General features: G+C 43.0%; 1 protein-coding gene across 1 annotated transcript in view; it reads left to right on the top strand.

Moving 5' to 3' along the window:
* Positions 1-266: 266 nt before the first annotated feature.
* The window catches only part of LOC139370281 (BOS complex subunit NOMO1-like), a 40,778-nt gene continuing 21,243 nt past the window's right edge, over positions 267-19,801 (top strand). The window contains exons 1-20 of the mRNA XM_071109670.1: positions 267-401; positions 1,022-1,289; positions 1,837-1,985; positions 2,301-2,456; positions 7,489-7,574; positions 7,707-7,852; positions 8,055-8,202; positions 8,493-8,669; positions 9,821-9,966; positions 10,216-10,330; positions 11,552-11,649; positions 11,721-11,904; positions 14,606-14,736; positions 15,037-15,192; positions 15,379-15,457; positions 15,642-15,815; positions 17,349-17,570; positions 18,276-18,365; positions 19,246-19,291; positions 19,375-19,475. Coding sequence (XP_070965771.1) covers positions 386-401; positions 1,022-1,289; positions 1,837-1,985; positions 2,301-2,456; positions 7,489-7,574; positions 7,707-7,852; positions 8,055-8,202; positions 8,493-8,669; positions 9,821-9,966; positions 10,216-10,330; positions 11,552-11,649; positions 11,721-11,904; positions 14,606-14,736; positions 15,037-15,192; positions 15,379-15,457; positions 15,642-15,815; positions 17,349-17,570; positions 18,276-18,365; positions 19,246-19,291; positions 19,375-19,475 — 2,688 coding nt within the window. The 5' untranslated portion in view covers positions 267-385. The remainder of the gene's footprint in view (positions 402-1,021; positions 1,290-1,836; positions 1,986-2,300; positions 2,457-7,488; positions 7,575-7,706; positions 7,853-8,054; positions 8,203-8,492; positions 8,670-9,820; positions 9,967-10,215; positions 10,331-11,551; positions 11,650-11,720; positions 11,905-14,605; positions 14,737-15,036; positions 15,193-15,378; positions 15,458-15,641; positions 15,816-17,348; positions 17,571-18,275; positions 18,366-19,245; positions 19,292-19,374; positions 19,476-19,801) is intronic.

Below are 19,801 nucleotides of genomic sequence, written 5' to 3'. Positions count from 1 at the left end.
AATGTTTATGGTGGTGGCATTTGAGGACAGTAGAGCGCGACAAATGTTGTTATATAAATATAAAAGCTAGCTAACTAGCTATACAAATAAACGTCAAATTGTTGATCGGGTCGTTTGTCAGTATTTAATTTTGATTAAACTCCAGTCATATCCAAAATTAAATAAGCACGATTGTTGTGTATAATTGTGGGAAAGCATGCTATGCCGATCTAGTATTTATACATCTAGCCTCCAGAGTTGCGTCGCTTAAGGATTCTGGAAAGGGAATGCGGCTTTGTTTTCCTTCTGCCAACTGACAGCCAACGTCAGCTAGCTACGCTAGTTAGCTAACAAAGTTGTTAATTCAACTTTCTTTGATATTAAAAGTGCACGAGGACAACTGGAAATGGAGAGAGACTCAGGTAACTAAGCAAACTCAATTTCATATGGACCTTCTCAGCAAGTAAGTTAGTAAATGTAGCCAGTTATCTAGCTAGACAAGGCAGGTAAACTTTCCTAATGCTAAAAAGCTACCCAGCCAACGTTAGCTAGCTAACGGTAGCTATCTAACTTTTAGCTGAAACTGAGGCAATTGTCGTTGTTATTGAAAGAAAACTTCCCTTACTCTTTGAGTTGTATGACATTAAATAGGAACAGTAACTTGGTTGATGAAGATATAAGCCCCTGAACAGGCAGTTAACCCACTAGGCCGCCATTGAAAATAAGAATTTGTTCTTAACTGACTTGCCTAGTTAAATAAAGGTAAAATAAAATATGTTTTGATAGATGTAATTATTGAGGTGTGGTTGTTGTAGTTTTTTCAAATGTAGCTGTCTGTTGCAATGACTGTATGGCTACACCACTTCTTGTGCATTCACAGCCAAATAGTTTTGTGAGTTCAACAGTATGATATCAATAAAATGTATTGCATTCAAGTACTGCTCTTTAAACCCCACACTTTACTCTCACTTTATGAACTTTAACCCCCAGCCTCTTCCCCAAAACATTGTATTTTATTTTTTACTGTATTTCTCTCTGACAGTGTTCCACAATGACCGTCTGGGAGCACCACGTAACCCACTACTGGACCAGCTCCCCAGCTACCAGTCTCTGCTGTACCGCAGAAAGCCCTCCGCCTCGGGTAGTACCAAGCGCCGTGGCAGCTCACGGACCAGGCTGGGCTCCTCCAGCAGTGGGAAATGGGGACAGACCACATTGGCCAGGCAGCATGAGGAGAAACACAGGACTCAGACCCTACAGAGACCTGTCAGGGAACTGCCCAAACCTATGGCGGAGAAACGCAGAGACAAGTCAGATCTCTAATATGTCTTCATGCAGTGTTATACTGGTGTAAAATGTTATATTGTAATGATAATATGAAAAGGGTTGCACTGTGTAATAACATTTATACTATGTAACTGTATATGTTGCAGGACGTCAGAGATTTTTATGTTTTTCACTGAGTCTTACTGTGTTGGAAGTAATTGGTTATCTGCCTTCATTGCCTTCACTCACTGTAGGGGTCAGCAGTGCATAGTTATTGCTCTGCAGGCAGTGTTTCATTTTCTTGTATCAATTTGAGACATTACTGGATTAATGAAGAAATGCTCTCTGAATCTCTCCTAGAGATATGGCAATTCTTAGGCCAATAACAGAGCACACCATTCACTACAAGTAGGCTACAATTTCATGAGCATAACGATTGGGGCTAGATATGGTTATGTTCATGGTTCATTGGGTCTCTTTGTCGAAGCTCTCTTGGTGGATTCTGGTGTGATAGTATTCTTGAAAAAAGCTTAGTATGTTAACATTGACTGACTGATTGATTGCTTAATATATTGACTGATCATCTGACAGGGACCAGCGTTTGGAGCAGGCCAAGGATCTGAGCAGTTGGAGCCAGTGGAGACAGGGCACCAGACGGACCCTGAGGAGGCTAACGGAGGATGGGTTTGAGATGCTCAGCAACATGGAGCTCTGGAGGGGAGACATCCATGTCATTGAGGGTAAGAGAGTGGTTGCCAGTGACAAAATAACCTGTTACTCCAATTTACTTCTATTGACATCAATACATGATTTATGTCAAAGGCTTAGTTACACGAACAAAGCTCAAAATTGGATTCGTGAGGGACAAAGGCAGAGTTTCCACAGAGATTATATAATATCGCTGATGAAAATTGGGCAATTAAAAGTTCTCTTGCTCACTTGTGTGTCTTCTGTTGGAAGCATTGAAAGATATGAGTGCGTTGATGTTGATCTCTTTAAGATCCGGGATGGTATCTAAATCACTCATCCTTTCCCTTCTCTGTGTCCCATCACAGGGATGTTTGGCACAGGGATCCTGTCCTACTTCTCCTTCCTGCGTTTCCTGGTGCTGCTCAACTTCGTCATGTTCCTGCTCATGTTCGGCTTCGTCATGCTGCCCATCATCACCGGCCCCCATGCCTCAGGGAACACCACCTTCAACCATGTAGATGGTAACACAGGCTTTTACGTGTTATAGGGTAAAGTAGACCATATTATACATGTACTTGTCAAGATAAAGGAAACACACAGACCCTTTAAACCGCCTATGCTCCTTTGAGACCCGTCTGTCAGTCACTTCTAGCCATGGTAGCAAAAATAATAAGCATTTTTATACATGACTCTAAGCACGATGGGATGTTAATTACTGAATTAACTCAGGAACCACACCTGTGTGGAAGTACCTGCTTTCAATAGACTTTGCATCCCTCATTTGCTGAAGTGTTTCCTTTATTTTGGCAGTGACATGTACATCACAGGAGGTTGGTGGCACTTTAATTGGGGAGGACAGGCTTGTGGCAATGGCTTGAGCAGAATGTGTGTAATGGTATCAAATACATGGTTTCCATTGTTTGGTGCTATTCCATTCGCTCAGTTCCAGCTATTATTATGAGCCGTCCTCCCCTCAGCAGCCTCCACTGCTGTACATTAATTCTATAGTATTTATGTAAACTGTAGGTCAGTAAGAGATTAACACCACATTAAACCATGTTGTCATGAAGGTTCAGTTAGAGAGGAGAGATATGGGGCATGTAGCTGTTCTGCGACATCAAGAGCATCAGTCATCTTTACATTAGATTATGAATGTTGTATTGTTAATCTCATGATATACAGTGCCTTGCGAAAGTATTCGGCCCCCTTGAACTTTGCGACCTTTTGCCACATTTCAGGCTTCAAACATAAAGATATAAAACTGTATTTTTTTTGTGAAGAATCAACAACAAGTGGGACACAATCATGAAGTGGAACGACATTTATTGGATATTTCAAACTTTTTTAACAAATCAAAAACTGAAAAATTGGGCGTGCAAAATTATTCAGCCCCTTTACTTTCTGTGCAGCAAACTCTCTCCGGAAGTTCAGTGAGGATCTCTGAATGATCCAATGTTGACCTAAATGACTAATGATGATAAATACAATCCACCTGTGTGTAATCAAGTCTCCGTATAAATGCACCTGCACTGTGATAGTCTCAGAGGTCCGTTAAAAGCGCAGAGAGCATCATGAAGAACAAGGAACACACCAGGCAGGTCCGAGATACTGTTGTGAAGAAGTTTAAAGCCGGATTTGGATACAAAAAGATTTCCCAAGCTTTAAACATCCCAAGGAGCACTGTGCAAGCGATAATATTGAAATGGAAGGAGTATCAGACCACTGCAAATCTACCAAGACCTGGCCGTCCCTCTAAACCACATATGTCAGAGTCAAGGCCCGCGGGCCACATCCGGCCCGCAAGAAGGTTTTTTACGGCCCCTGGGATGATCTTGATTTATTATTAGAACCGGCCCGCAGCAAGCCGGCAGCCCGCAGATCTTTTACACGCACCAATACTACATTTCCCACAATGCAAAGGTGACGCACCGAGCAGTAGGCTGCTTCATTTCAATATTTATTGGCACAGCAGTCGTCAGCATCACAGTAAAATTAACTTTCAGATACCCATCAAAAATGGCAAAACGGAAGGTGGATACTGAGAACCGGGGGTTTCAAACAAGGTGGGAGTCGGAGTATATGTTCACGAAGGTAGCTGGAAAACCTGTGTGTCTTCTGTGTGGAGAAAGTGTGGCGGTACTGAAAGAGTATAATCTGAGACGACATTATGAAACGAAACACGCGGACAAAAACAAGAATATGGACATGGAACAAAGGCTACAAAAGGCAGAGGAATTAAAACGAGGCCTCAAATCTCGACAGGCTCTGTTCAAAAAAGCCAAATCACAAGGCCAGGCTGCTGTCAAGGCCAGTTTTATTTTGGCAGAAGAGATCGCTAAATCAGCCCGGCCATTTACGGAGGGGGATTTCATCAAAAACTGCATGATTAAAGTTTGTGACGAAGTTTGCCCAGAAAAAAGGCAACTCTTTTTAAATGTGAGTCTGAGCAGAAACACCATTGCCGAGAGAGTAGACCAGTTGTCCATCAATCTAAAAGAGCAGCTTGTGAAAAAGGGAAAAGATTTTATTGCATATTCCTTGGCTGTGGATGAGAGCACCGACATTTCTGACATTGCCCAGTTGTCAATTTTCATCCGCGGAGTGGACTCCAACCTAAGCGTGACAGAGGAGTTTTTGGCTTTACGTCCTATGCATGGCACAACTACGGGGCATGATTTGTATGAAGAGGTGTCAAGATGTGTAAATGAGATGGAGCTGCCTTGGGAAAAACTCGTGGGTTTGACAACCGACGGAGCACCTGCGATGTGTGGACACAGGAGCGGACTGGTGGCGAAGATACGGGAAAAGATGCAAGAGGAAAACGCGACAGGTGAGCTGACAGCTTATCATTGTATCATACACCAGGAAGCGTTGTGCGGTAAAGCCTTGAAAATGGAGCATGTAATGAGCATCATCACGCGCACAGTTAACTTTATCAGAGCCAAAGGTTTGAATCACCGCCAGTTCAAGGCATTTCTGACGGAGTTAGAAACGGAGCATGGTGATTTGCCTTATCACACAGAGGTGCGATGGCTAAGCCAGGGAAAGTTGCTTCAAAGATGTTTCGAGCTTCGTGAGGAGATTTGTCTGTTCTTGGACAGCAAAGGGAAAGACACAACACAACTCCGAGACGAAATGTTTCTGTGTGAAATGGCTTTTCTGTGTGACATTACGAGTCATCTGAATGCAATAAACTTGCAGCTGCAGGGTCGGGATCGTGTCATCTCTGATATGTACAGTACAGTGAAGGCATTTAAAACCAAACTGACTCTGTGGGAGACGCAGATGCGGAAAGAAAATTTGAGCCACTTTCCCAGCTGCCAGACCATGAAAGAGAAGCTCTCTACCAGTGCGTTCCCGAGCACACAGTTGGCTGATAAAATAGGTATGCTTGCCGCTGACTTTCGACGCCGATTTGCTGACTTTGAAGCACAAAAAAGCAGGTTGGAACTGCTCGGTAACCCATTTGCTGTTGACGTGGAAAGCTCACCACCAAACCTCCAAATGGAGTTGATTGACCTCCAATGCAATGATGCACTGAGGGCAAAATATGCGGCAGTGGGTGCTGCGGAGTTCGCCCGTTTCCTCCCCGGCACAATGCCCCAGCTGCGCATCCAGGCTGCTCAAACGTTGTCTATGTTTGGCAGCACATACCTGTGTGAACAACTGTTTTCTTTGATGAACCTGAACAAAACATCACACAGAAGTCGACTTACTGCTGAACACCTCCACTCAATTCTGAGGATTTCTTCAGCTCAGAGCCTTACCCCGAACATTGATGAACTTGTGGAAAAGATGGGACACCACCAAGTATCACCCTCAACCTCAAACAAGTGAACATTACTGTGCAATCACATATTTAGAGTTTTTACTCAGTTCAAGTTTAAAAGTTAAAATTTAATATTTGTTTTCACTGCATGTTACTTCTCCTTAAACAAAGTGTTGTTTTTGATTAATAGATTTTTGCACTTTATTTTTTTGTATTTCAATCCAATTATATTTTAAAAATATTTCAGTTGAGTGGATGATAGAAAATTGCTATTATTGTTTTTTCTTTGAAGTAAATTTAGCCCACTTTTGCTAAAATAGAAAATATAGTCTACTGATGGTGCCTTGAATACCGGTTTCTTTCATTTAATGTTCATGTTATGGGGATATTTATATAAAGGAAATTTGTCTTTTGTGTCTGTTGAAAATTAAAGATTACTGACAGAGCCATAAGAAAATATTGCTTTATTTATCTGATCATATTGTAATATATTTGTTAGGTTTTCAGTAGGTTCAATTAGGTTCACTAGACTATATGCGTCATTTAAAAATTTTTCAATGAACATTCGAACAGTCCGGCCCTCGTCTTGTAGCTGATTTTTTTATTTGGCCCTCCGTCCATTTGACTTTGACACCCCTGCTCTAAACTTTCAGCTCATACAAGGAGAAGACTGATCAGAGATGCAGCCAAGAGGCCCATGATCACTCTGGATGAACTGCAGAGATCTACAGCTGAGGTGGGAGACTCTGTCCATAGGACAACAATTGCACAAATCTGGCCTTTATGGAAGAGTGGCAAGAAGAAAGCCATTTCTTAAAGATATCCATAAAAACTGTCGTTTAAAGTTTGCCACAAGCCACCTGGGAGACACACCAAACATGTGGAAGAAGGTGCTCTGGTCAGATGAAACCAAAATTGAACTTTTTGGCAACAATGCAAAACGTTATGTTTGGCATAAAAGCAACACAGCTCATCACCCTGAACGCACCATCCCCACTGTCAAACATGGTGGTGGCAGCATCATGGTTTGGGCCTGCTTTTCTTCAGCAGGGACAGGGAAGATGGTTAAAATTGATGGGAAGATGGATGGAGCCAAATACAGGACCATTCTGGAAGAAAACCTGATGGAGTCTGCAAAAGACCTGAGACTGGGACGGAGATTTGTCTTCCAACAAGACAATGATCCAAAACATAAAGCAAAATCTACAATGGAATGGTTCAAAAATAAACATATCCAGGTGTTAGAATGGCCAAGTCAAAGTCCAGACCTGAATCCAATCGAGAATCTGTGGAAAGAACTGAAAACTGCTGTTCACAAATGCTCTCCATCCAACCTCACTGAGCTCGAGCTGTTTTGCAAGGAGGAATGGGAAAGAATTTCAGTCTCTCGATGTGCAAAACTGATAGAGACATACCCCAAGCGACTTACAGCTGTAATCGCAGCAAAAGGTGGCGCTACAAAGTATTAACTTAAGGGGGCTGAATAATTTTGCACGCCCAATTTTTCAGTTTTTGATTTGTTAAAAAAGTTTGAAATATCCAATAAATGTCGTTCCACTTCATGATTGTGTCCCACTTGTTGTTGATTCTTCACAAAAAAAATACAGTTTTATATCTTTATGTTTGAAGCCTGAAATGTGGCAAAAGGTCGCAAAGTTCAAGGGGGCCGAATACTTTCGCAAGGCACTGTGTATATATATATATAGATTTTAAATTCATTGTTAATGGACTTCTAGATAGATGTCTTACCAATATTATATTGTTGCTTCTGTTGTGAACCACAGGCTTTGAGTGCAGTAACTACCCCAGCACCTCTCGCCGTGGCCTGGTGGTTTTCCACCAGCACATCACAGACCTCCTCTCAGGGGCGGTACGGACTACCCTCCTCATATACCACGCCCTCTTATTCATTTAATTCAGTCACTCATTGTACGCCTGCATAGCACTGTAGATTATGTTTTGGGACTGAGAATGACTCCCTTGTTTGTTTCACATCTTAAAGGGCTTTCTGGAGCAGACCTACCTCTTCTATGGTTACTACAAGGTAGAGAACATTCACTTCCCTAAGTTCACCTACAACCTGCCTCTGGCCTACCTGCTGGTCACCATAGCCTACCTCTTCCTCAGTCTCATATGGATAGTCAAAAGGTAAAAAAGTGCCCTATCTTACTGTATTCAGACTTGTCAATTATACTAGTCTTTTGGATAAACCGGTCCTCAAAAGGCATCTTCTCAAACATGCACACGTTGTCCAATTGTTTTTCATGGTCATGCAAGTCATATACTGTTATAGAAATACTTACGTTTTTTTAGCCATTTCCAAATCTGCATTTCTCGTCGTTCTTCAAAGGTCTGCGACTGGCTTCAAGCGTAAACTGGTGCAGGACGAGGATCGCTTCCAGAGCTTCTGCAACAAGATCTTTGCCGGCTGGGACTTCTGTATCGTCAACGACAGCGCAGCCAGGCTCAAGAGGAGCAGTCTTCTTTATGAACTGAAGGTGAGGTGTCAGTAGTCAGTCGATAGTATAGGTTGACTCAAAACAACAGGGAGAAATGTGATTCAACACTATTGTCAAAGTGAATTGAATTCCTCAGTTCACACATTCCAGTTAGAGCCATACAATGTAACAGAACTGTATTGGTTCACTTCTGTTTACCACTCGCTTTTCAACAACTCCTTTCAGAAGAAGCTGTGTTTATTTGTTTATTAATATATACAGTATAAGTGATTATAACTGCATATAATGGAGATCCTATATTAATTCCTCTGTCCTTTCTATGTCAACAGACTGATTTGGAAGAGGAGCGCATCAAGCAGAAGATGGCAGACAGGACACGGAAGGAGAAGTGTAGGATCTACGTGATCCGACTGATCCTGAATCTGTTTGTGATCGCTGTACTGGCTGCCTGTTTCTACTCCATCTACATAGCCACCAACTTCTCCCAGAAAGCACAGATGACTAAGGTAACTAGGCAAGTCAGTTAAGAACATATTCTTATTTATAATGACGGCCTACCCCGGCCAAACCTGGACGACGCTGGGCCAATTGTGCGCCGCCCTATGGGACTCCCAATTACAGCCAGATGTGATACAGCCTGGATTCGAACCAGGGTGATACACCTTTAAACAGCAATGTTAGTTCAGTTTAATTTGATGTGTACTATGGAAGCTTAAAGCTGAATTGCAGCAGCACATACAAGAAAACAAATGTAAATCAATAATCAACATGAAGGGAGTTGAAGCGTGACTGGAGGAGGAGCATCTTGGTTACAGCCAGGGAGGATAGTCGGTCAGAGATGGGTCTGGAGTCTCCTCAGCACACCTTGCTGTCCCTGATGTCCTTAGCCTCTCCTTATGGACTCTGTAGGTAGCTGGTCAATAGACATATGCTTATTTTAGATCTGATACATATGTCTAAGTTTAGCACAGGTGTGTCAAACATGCGGCACACGGGTGGTCTGAGTAAAAACTGAAATATATCATTTTATTATAATAGTTTTCCCCCCCGAGGAAAGAAATGATATTAATCGCCATTGAAATGACTAAAACCAAATCTAAACTGTAGAATTGATAATGGACTTACATTTATAGTGTCTTCACTCCAGCATTCTAAAAGTAATCGAAATGAAAACTAGACAGCGTTGACGAGACCGAATGCGGCCCACGGGGAAAAATAGTTTGACACCCCTGGTTTAGCACTATTTTTTTATTTTATTTATCTACGCAAGTCAGTTAAGAGCAAATTCTTATTTACAATGACGGCATAACCCAGACGACGCTGGGCCAATTGTGCGCCGTCCTATGGGACTCCCAATCACGGCCGGTTGTGATACAGCCCAGGATCGAACTAGGGTCTGTAGTGACACCTTGTAGCGCTGAGATGCAGTGCCTTAGACCACTGGCCACTCGGGAGCACGATGGTTGTGTTTTATTTTTTACGTTTATCGATTTTACAAAAAAACACAAAGAACGACACTGACACGTTCAACAATTTCAAAGGTTGAGGGATGAGCACAATGGCTCTTCTATTGAAATGAATGCTCTCTTCCTCAGTACTGTATACCTAATGGCATGTGCCTTTTCTGTTTTACTTTAAACACACGTTGTCATAACAGGTGAACTTCATCCTGGACCTGATCTATGAGTATCTGCCTTCCATCGTCATCACCCTGGCCAACTTCATCACCCCCCTCATCTTCTCCCTCATCATCCAGTTTGAAGACTACTCCCCCGCCTTTGAGATCCGCTTCACTCTCATGAGGTAAACAACAGGGCTGGGGTTGTTTTATTTCTATTCAGTCATTACATTTTTCAGTTTACTTCCTGAATTGATATGAAATTTACCCCAACCCAACCAAGCACTTTCTTCTGTGAAAATCAATGAATGATGCTCTTGATGTTTCACACCGATTCCAGTTTGCATACTGATGTAGCACCCTGGTATTGATGAATAGATGTTTGCATTTTAACACCAATGTAATTTCTTTGTAATGTCATAATCTTTCCACAGGTGTGTGTTCATGCGCCTGACCAGTATCTGTGTGCTTCTCGTCTCCCTCTGGGGTCAGATCACCTCTTGCCAGGAAGGCAACTGTGTCTGCGGGTACAACCACATCCTCTACCCGGTGAGTGGAGGTCAAAGGTTACCGTAGATATACAATACCAGTCAGGTTTCTTTATTTGTACTATTTTCTACATTGTAGAATAATAGTGAAGCCATCAAAACTATGAAATAACACATATGGAATCATGTGGTAACCAAAAAAGTGTTAAATACGTTTTAGATTTTATAATATTTAAAGTAGCAACCCTTTGCCTTGATGACAGCTTTGCACTTTCTTGGCATTATCTCAATCAGCTTCACCTGGAATGCTTTTCCAACAGTCTTGAAGGAGTTCCCACATATGCTGAGCACTTGTTGGCTGCTTTTCCTTCACGCTGCGGTCCAACTCATCCCAAACCATCTCAATTGGGTTGAGGTCGGGTGATTGTGGAGGCCAGGTCATCTGATGCAGCACTCCATCACTCTCCTTCTTGGTCAAATAGCCCTTACACAGCCTGGAGGTGTCTGTTACTTGAACTCTGTGAAACATTTATTAGGGCTGCAATTTCTGATGCTGGTAACTCTAATGAACGTATCATATGCAGCAGAGGTAACTCTGGGTTTTCTTTTCCTGTGGCAGTCCTCATGCGAGTCAGTTTCATCATAGCGCTTGATGGTTTTTGCGACTGCACTTGAAGAAACGCTCAAAGTTCTTGAAATGTTCCGTATTGACTGACCTTCATGTCTTAAAGTAATGATGTACTGTCATTTCTCTTTGCTTATTTGAGCTGTTCTTGCCATAATATGTACTTGGTCTTTTATCCAATAGGGCTATCTTCTGTATACCACCCCTATCTTGTCACAACACAACTGATTGGCTCAAATGCATTAAGAAGGAAAGAAATTCCACAAATGAACTTTTAAGAAGGCACACCTGTTAATTGAAATTCATTCCAGGTGACTACCTCATGAAGCTGGAGGTAGTCACCTGGAATGCAAAAATCTATTCATCCAGCTGGTTGAGAGTGCCAAGAGTGTGCAAACCTGTCATCAAGGCAAAGGGTGGCTACTTTGAAGAAACTCAAATCTAAAATATATTTTGATTTGTTTAACACTTTTTTGGTTACTACGTGATTCCATATGTATTATTTCATAGTTTTGATGTCTTCACTATTATTCTACAATATAGTAAAAATATTGAAAATCCCTGGAATGAGTAGGTGTGTCCAAACTTTTGACTGGTACTGTACATATTGATATTGGACGTTACTATGATCTCATATAATTCTACCTCTGCCTATAGTGTTGGGAGTCTCGCGTGGGCCAGGAGATGTACAAACTCATGATCTTTGATTTCATCATCATCTGTGCCGTCACTGTCTTTGTGGAGTTTCCTAGGAAGTAAGTCATCTTTTCTCTTCTCTCCTCTTCTCTCATCTCCTCTTCTGACAGTTCTCTCCCTCTCCCCCCAGACTCATAGTGGACTACTGTGACTGCGGCCTGGCCAAGTGGTGGGGCCAGCAGGAGTTTGCCATCCCCCAGAACGTCCTGGGGATTGTGTATGGCCAAACCATCTGCTGGATCGGGACGTTCTACTGCCCCCTGCTGCCCGCCATCTGCACCATCAAGTACTTCATCATCTTCTACATCAAAAAGGTAACATACCATAGAAATATTAGACAGTATCAATGTACTGGTATAGGTGGGCCGATGGCCATAATTGTAGTTCTATGTAATACAGTAAAGGCATCAGGAAGGTACAGAAACTAAAACAGGAAGCAGCCGTGCTCAGGTCTGTTCAACGCTGGTCCGACCAATCGGATTCCACCCTTCAAGATTGCTTCGATCACGTGGACTGGGATATGTTCCGCATAGCGTCGAACAACAACATTGATGAATATGCTGATTCAGTGAGCGAGTTTATTAGCAAGTGCATCAGTGATGTTGTACCCACAGCGTATATTAAAACATTCCCCAACCAGAAACCGTGTATTGATGGCAGCATTTGCACAAAAATGAAAGCTCGAACCACTGCTTTTAATCAGGGCAAGGTGACCGGAAACATGACCGAATACAAACAGTGTAGCTATTCCTTCCGCAAGGCAATCAAACAATCTAAGCGTCAGTATAGAGGCGAAGTAGAGTCGCAATTCAACGGCTCAGACATGAGAGGTATGTGGCAGGGTCTACAGTCAATCACGGACTACAAACAAAAAACCAGCCCCGTCGCTGACCACGATGTCTTGCTCCCAGACAAACTAAACAACTTCTTTGCCCGCTTTGAGGACAATACAGTGCCACTGACACAGCCCGCTACTAAAACCTGCAGGCTCTCCTTCACTGCAGCCAACGTGAGTAAAACATTTAAACAGGTTAGCCCTCGCAAGGCTGCAGGCCCAGACGGCATCCCCAGCCGCGTCCTCAGAGCATGCGCAGACCAGCTGGCTGGTGTGTTTACGCACATATTCAATCAATCCTTATCCCAGTCTGCTGTTCCCACATTCTTCAAGAGAGCCACCATTGTTCATGTTCCCAAGAAAGCTAAGGTAACTGAGCTAAATGACTACCTTCCCGTAGCACTCACTTCCGTCATCATGAAGTGCTTTGAGAGACTAGTCACGGACCATATCACCTCCACCCTACCTGACACCCTAGACCCACTCCAATTTGCTTACCGCCCCAATAGGTCCACAGACGACGCAATCACACTGCACACTGCCCTAACCCATCTGGACAAGAGGAATACCTATGTGAGAATGCTGTTCATCGACTACAGCTCAGCATTTAACACCATAGTACCCTCCAAACTCGTCATCAAGCTCGAGACCCTTGGTCTCGACTCCGCCCTGTGCAACTGGGTCCTGGACTTCCTGACGGGCCGCCCCCCAGGTGGAGAGGGTAGGTAACAAGCTCCACCCCGCTGATCCTCAACACTGGGGCCCCACAAGGGTGAGTTCTCAGCCCTCTCCTGTAATCACTGTTCACCCATGACTGCGTGGCTATGCACGCCTCCAACTCAATCATCAAGTTTGCAGACAACACAACAGTAGTAGGCTTGATTACCAACAACGACGAGACAGCCTACAGGGAGGAGGTGAGGGCCCTCGGAGTGTGGTGTCTGGAAAATAACCTCACACTCAATGTCAACAAAACAACTTCAGGAAACAGCAGAGGGATCAGCCCCCTATCCACATCGACGGACAGTGGAGAGGGTGGAAAGATTTAAGTTCCTCGGCGTACACATCACGGACAAACTGAAATGCTCCACCCACACAGACAGTGTGGTGAATAAGGGGCAGCAGCGCCTCTTCAACCTCAGGAGGCTGAAGAAATTCGTCTTGTCACCAAAAACCCTCTCAAACTTTTACAGATGAACCATCGAGAGCATCCTGTCGGACTGTATCACCGCCTGGTTCGGCAACTGCGCCGCCCACAACCGTAAGGCTCTCCAGAGGGTAGTGAGGTCTGCACAACACATCACCAGGGGCAAACTACCTGCCCTCCAGGATACCTGTGACGCCACCTGATGTCACAGGAAGGCCAAAAATATCAAAGGACAACAACCACCCAAGCCACTGCCTGTTCACCCCGCTATCATCCAGAAGGCAAGGTCAGTACAGGTGCATCAAAGGGTGGACCGAGAGACTGAAAAACAGCTTCTATCTCAAGGCCATCAGACTGTTAAACAGCCATCACTAACATTGAGTGGCTGCTGCCAACATACTGACTCAACTCCAGCCACTTTAATACTGGAAAAATTGATGTAATAAATGTATCACTAGCCACTTTAAACAATACCACTTTATATAATGTTTACATACCCTACATTACTCATTTCATATGTATATACTGTACTCTATAGCATCTACTGCATCTTGCCTATGCTGTTCAGCCATCACTCATTCATATATTTTTGTGTACATATTCTTATTCATTCCTTTACACTTAGTAGTTGGTGTGAAATTGTTAGGTTAGATTACTTGTTAGATATTACTGCATGGTCGGAACTAGAAGCACAGGCATTTCGCTACACTCCCATTAACATCTGCTAACCATGTGTATGTGACAAATAAAATTTGATTTGATATGAATGACTGTTTATGTTTTTGGTTGTAAGCGTATGGTTTTAGCTGGGTCTAAACCTCGGGTTACATACTCTCGGTAACTGATTGAGTTGAGCGATACTGTACCTCATAGGTAAGTGTAGGTCAGGATATTTCCTCATCCAAATTCCTTCACCCAATTGATAGAGAAAAGGAATATCCCATACCTGTGTGCATTATGTTGCCTGAAATGACTGAAAGGGAATTCTCACCCACAAATAGGTTGAGAAATGTATGTATTGTCTACCCTGCAGGTGACCCTGGTGAATAACTGCCGCCCGGCCACCCGTCCGTTCCGAGCCTCCAGCTCCAACTTCTTCTTCCTGGCTGTGCTGCTGATTGGCCTGGCACTGGCCTGTGTACCTGTCACCATTGGCATCGCACAGTGAGTACATGGCTGCAGTTAGCCTACCATGCATGCATCTTTATTTCCATAGATAACCATCAATATGGCTAGTTGCACTGAAACTCACCATGCACCAATCTCATACCCTTTTCACACTGATGAGCCTAACTGAGCTTAGCTTAGCTGTACTGCTCTACTGTTGCTGAAACTGGGCTGGAAAGGAAATATTTGATTTGACAGTACAGTTTGGCTTGGCACCATAGTGTGAAAATAGTATCAATCTGCTCCTAGATCAGTTGTTGGGTACATAAACTAACCCTTCCGTTTCTCCCTTATCAGGATTAGCTGTTCCCAGGCCTGTGGTCCCTTCGTTAACTACACCACATCCTGGGAGGTGCTCCCCCGGACGGTGTCCCAGCTGCCTGCAGGGGCACGCACGTTCCTCCTGGCCATCTCCTCTGAGGCCTTCGCCGTCTCCCTCTTTGTCATCACATGGTACGGGTTTCGGCCAATGATATCACTCCTGTCTACGGTTCATTGTCATTTGATATCCAGGCCGATAGATTGCGGTTTCAGCCAATCAATCAATAAAATATATTTATAAAACCTTATTTTCATCAACACGTCACAAAGGGCTATCAAAATTCTGCTTTGTTAACCGTTGTCTCTTTCCTCCCTCAGCCTGGCCATGTTTTATGTCATTGCTCTAGCTGGAGCGCACAAGCGAGTGATCAACCAACTGAGGGAACAGCTAGTCATGGTGAGTAGCTACAGTAACCAGTCTACATGGCTGCACAACTCTATACTGTACAGTAGCTTCATAGGACTTAGCTGTAGGGACAGGATTATTTTCCTGACCAGAAAAAATCTAGGTCCTAGTTATCTGGCATAACATTGTTATAGGGTTAATTTAGGCACTAACCCTCTTCTCCCTGTTCGGCCAGGATGGGCGAGACAAGCGTTTCCTGATCCAGAAGCTGTGTCAGGCCCAGAGGACCTGTGCTATTAGATCCACAGGTTCGGGATTCCAGTCCCACTCCTCAGACAGAGTCAGCCCCAGCTACCGCTCCAACTCTGGGATCTTCCTGGTCCAGCCACCCCCGGACTCTGCTACTCATGTCTGAATTGCTAGGATTAGGCCCTTGAGTTTTAGCTGACTAAAAAACTCAGGGCTCTTGATATTACTTGTAACTGGCTGTCTAAACACTATTACTGGCATACACTATAGGTGCTGGCTTACCAGACATATATTAAGTCTAGACCTGGACTAAAATGCATGCTCAATGGAGAATCTACATTAAAATAGCTTTTTAGTCCAGGACCAGGCTCGATCTGTGTCTAGGAAACCAGCCCTACCACTGGCAGACACTAGATTTGAGGAACACTATGCAACTGGGGGATTAGCTTTGCCTATCAAGGCTCTTTTGGTTTTGATCCAACGCATGTTGAGATCTGTGAATGTTCAAACGTTTAACAAGCACAGTTTTACAATATTGGACCAATAGTTTGAACTCAAGGCTGGCAAAATAGCTATTTACTGCCTTTTGTGGATAATATCTTGTCCTGTTTGTTGTTTACTATATGTAGCCTACCATAAGCATTACTATATGTGATGTCATGATGATAATTCTGCTGACTATTACCTTTTTCCTTCCAAGAAGGACTCTTATTATGACAATAACCACTATAAAGCTTTGAATTGCCCTTCTAAGTAATACAAAAAATCAAAGCTGATCTCATATTGTTCCACTCCAACACCTATAAACACTAAACATTCTTCTTGCACTTTAAATGTGACCTTCCTTGTTTATATTTTAAAGGTATACTGTATTAATTTGTGTAAACTTATATTCCTTAATCTCTTGTTTACTATTTCCATTAACTCTTAAGTATTAACTTTTAATGACCATGACATGCTACATGTGATTTAATATTTCAAAATGTATTTGAGATCTACTGTCCCACCTTCTGCTACATACCAAACTGAACTAATACTTTTTTACTGTACTCTGTGTCTACTGCCTGTGTTCCATAAAGGGGAAGTGTTGTTTTATCCATTGCAAACCTTTGTTTATGAGTGAACTGTTACATTTAAATCAACTAGTAAGATGTCATTTTGGCAAAAGTTTTATAATTCCAAAATCTGTGTTATTCATTGTTATAAACTGGGTGGTTCAAGCCCTGAATGCTGATTGGCTGACAGCCGTGGTATATCAGACTGTATACCACGGGTTAGACAAACCATGTCTTTTTACTGCTCTAATTACTTTGGTAAACAGTTTATAATAGCAATAAGGCACGTCAAGGGTTTGTGGTATATGGCCAACTCCCCTTTGCGTGGTGCTTAAGAACAGACCTTAGCCGTGGTATATTGGCCATATACCACACCCCCTCGTGCCTTATTGCTTATTGAATTCTGACTGGAAAAGGTAAATAAATAATGCAAGTATTTAAAACGTATGTTATTTGTTGTCATACTTTGTGTGAATATAACTAGTTTAATTTGTTCAGTAGGGAAACCCAAAAGACAAGATTCTGTTCATATTTGAATAGGCACCCAACATTTTCAAAAGTACATACTTAATCGATGTCACCTCCGCACCAGCAGGTGTCGACGCCTCCAGAATAGGTAGCTACTGCTCCTTCAACAGCGCAGCTTACGGAACCGGAGGCAGCGTGCACTGTCATTTCGGTTGTCTAGAAAAATCTCCTGGCGAATGCTCGGAATAACGGAACCGGCAGACATGGCAGTGTTCTGGATATTATTTGGAATCATCTGCTGCCAGTTTATTACAGTGTCAGCTGATGACATTGTGGTGGCCTGCGGAGGGTTCGTGAAATCCGACGTTGAAATCAACTACTCGCTGATCGAGGTGAGTGCAGAGACGGCCTACTACCTTAGTAGACGGAGACAGGATATTGCTGGGAGTCTTGAGTGGTGAAAAGACAGTTTAGTTTGAATGAAATAACATTAGCCCCAAGGTGGCTAGCAAGATGGTCTAGCTAACTCTCTGAGTAGCCACACTAACCTCACGAGCCATCTCTGATCTATGTTGCTGGTTTCTCGTGCACAACCATGTCGAAATTCAGAACTTGTTAGCTAACTAGTTAACATAGCATTGTACTAACTAGCTATCCTTACAAAACACATCAGAAACGCAATAACTTGCAGCTATTTAAATGTAGCTAAATGTGTTTCACTGCTTTTAAGTCCTTTCTACGTTTAAAACTCCGAGCGAATGTTTACATAGTTTACGCACTGGCTAGCTAACGTTAGCTAGCTTGCTAAAGTTGACCTGGCTAGTTGCCGGTCCACTTAAACCCCACTGTACTGACGAGGTATTGCACCATCCACACACCATTTAGAATAATAGGATTACTGTTTAGTCAAATCATCTCATACTGGACCACCCTCACCCTAATGACTGCCGGTGCAAGTTATTCACGTTAGCTAACTAACTACTTTACCGCAAGAGCCCATACTACTGTCCAACATGCATCGCATGAAATCATGCTTTTGCCTTTTTGGTTGTGTTTGTGCATTGCTAAATACATCTCGTCTTTCTTGTCTCTCACAGATTAAAGTGTACACCAAACAAGGGTCTTTGAAATATCAGACGGACTGTGCTCCCATCAATGGATACTTTATGATCCCCCTCTATGACAAGGTAATGAATGTATTGATCCGAGTAGGCAGGCGTTTCCGTACGTTTGATACGGTTTAATTTATTCCATTCCAGACATTACAATGAGCCCGTCCTATAGCTTCTCCCACCAGCCTCCTGTGGTATTGATACATATGAAAATGCAATAGTAGTAGTATGGCATTGGTTTGTCTAAACCTCAGACTGTTTCCCTGGTTACTTCATGGATATCAGTCTGAAAAAAGTTGCTGTAAAAAAGATGCAGTAGTCTCTACAAGACAGAATGTTGAATACAATTATATTTAATCGTACTTTACCAGTTGTCCGTAATATTGGTCCTTTTGGCGGTATCAGGTGGAGATGGGTTAGCCACAGGAAAGGGCTGTTTACCCAACTTTTTGCGGCAGCGGTTCTGTTGCTTGTATTGCCCACCACCTGATGCATTTCACGTGATGCACAACATCAAACAATAGCCGAATGTAGCTTAATGTTGTCGACCAAAGCACAGTTACCTCGCAATCAGCTGAAAGTGCTTGTGAAATTTGCCAGCTGATTGCGTGGGACAAAGTTCAGTCTGTGCTTCGGCTAAACTCGGCATTGTTGACATATTGTGCAGCGTCACATATGAGTTGAGTCAGCATTGAAAATACAAACCGACATACAGCCCAGCGTACTGAAAGGCAGGTTGACAACACTACTCTGTGGATATTTTGTCTCAGATTACCTACTTTTATAGGGACAAAATCAGTGGACAACAGGCAAAGTACGTTCAAATTAAGTTTATTCAACAGTTTGTCTTGTGATGGGACTGTTAGAGCCTACATTTTAGAGACGAGAGAGGAGTCTTCCACTCTCGGATTCATAGAGGCAGTTCTGCTAATATTTGACTCTGTCTTATTCACAGGGAGACTTTGTGTTGAAGATTGAGCCGCCTCTTGGGTGGAGCTTTGGTAAGGAGAATTTCATGTGTATTTGTAGCTCTTGTGTATTGCCAGCAGTGCTGTAACATAACACTCTGTCTGTGTTTTTGCAGAGCCCACCAGTGTGGACCTCTATGTGGACGGGGTCAATGATATCTGCACCAAGGAGCAGGACATCAACTTTGTCTTCACTGGCTTCTCTGTCTCTGGAACGGTGAGAGGAACTCTTCTTCAATAACCCTTGTGGGGATGGTGCTGGCCAAAATACATTTACATTTGAGTCATTTAGCAGATGCTCTTCTCCAGAGCAACTTACTGGAGCAATTAGGGTTAAGTGTCTTGCTCAAGCGCACATCAACATATTTTTTTATCTAGTCAGCCGGGGGATTTGAACCAGCAACCTTTCTGTTACTGGCCCAACGCGCTTAACTGCTAGACTACGTTCCACCCCCCCAAAGACTCAATACATCACTATTTATTGACTAAACAGAATGGCACAGAGATCTGCCTCTTTTTAAAATGGTTGTTTAGTGTTAGTAC

Source organism: Oncorhynchus clarkii, chromosome 17 (genome assembly GCF_045791955.1).
Source record: "Oncorhynchus clarkii lewisi isolate Uvic-CL-2024 chromosome 17, UVic_Ocla_1.0, whole genome shotgun sequence".
Lineage (NCBI taxonomy): Eukaryota > Metazoa > Chordata > Actinopteri > Salmoniformes > Salmonidae > Oncorhynchus > Oncorhynchus clarkii.
This window is presented reverse-complemented; position numbering and strand designations above follow the sequence as displayed.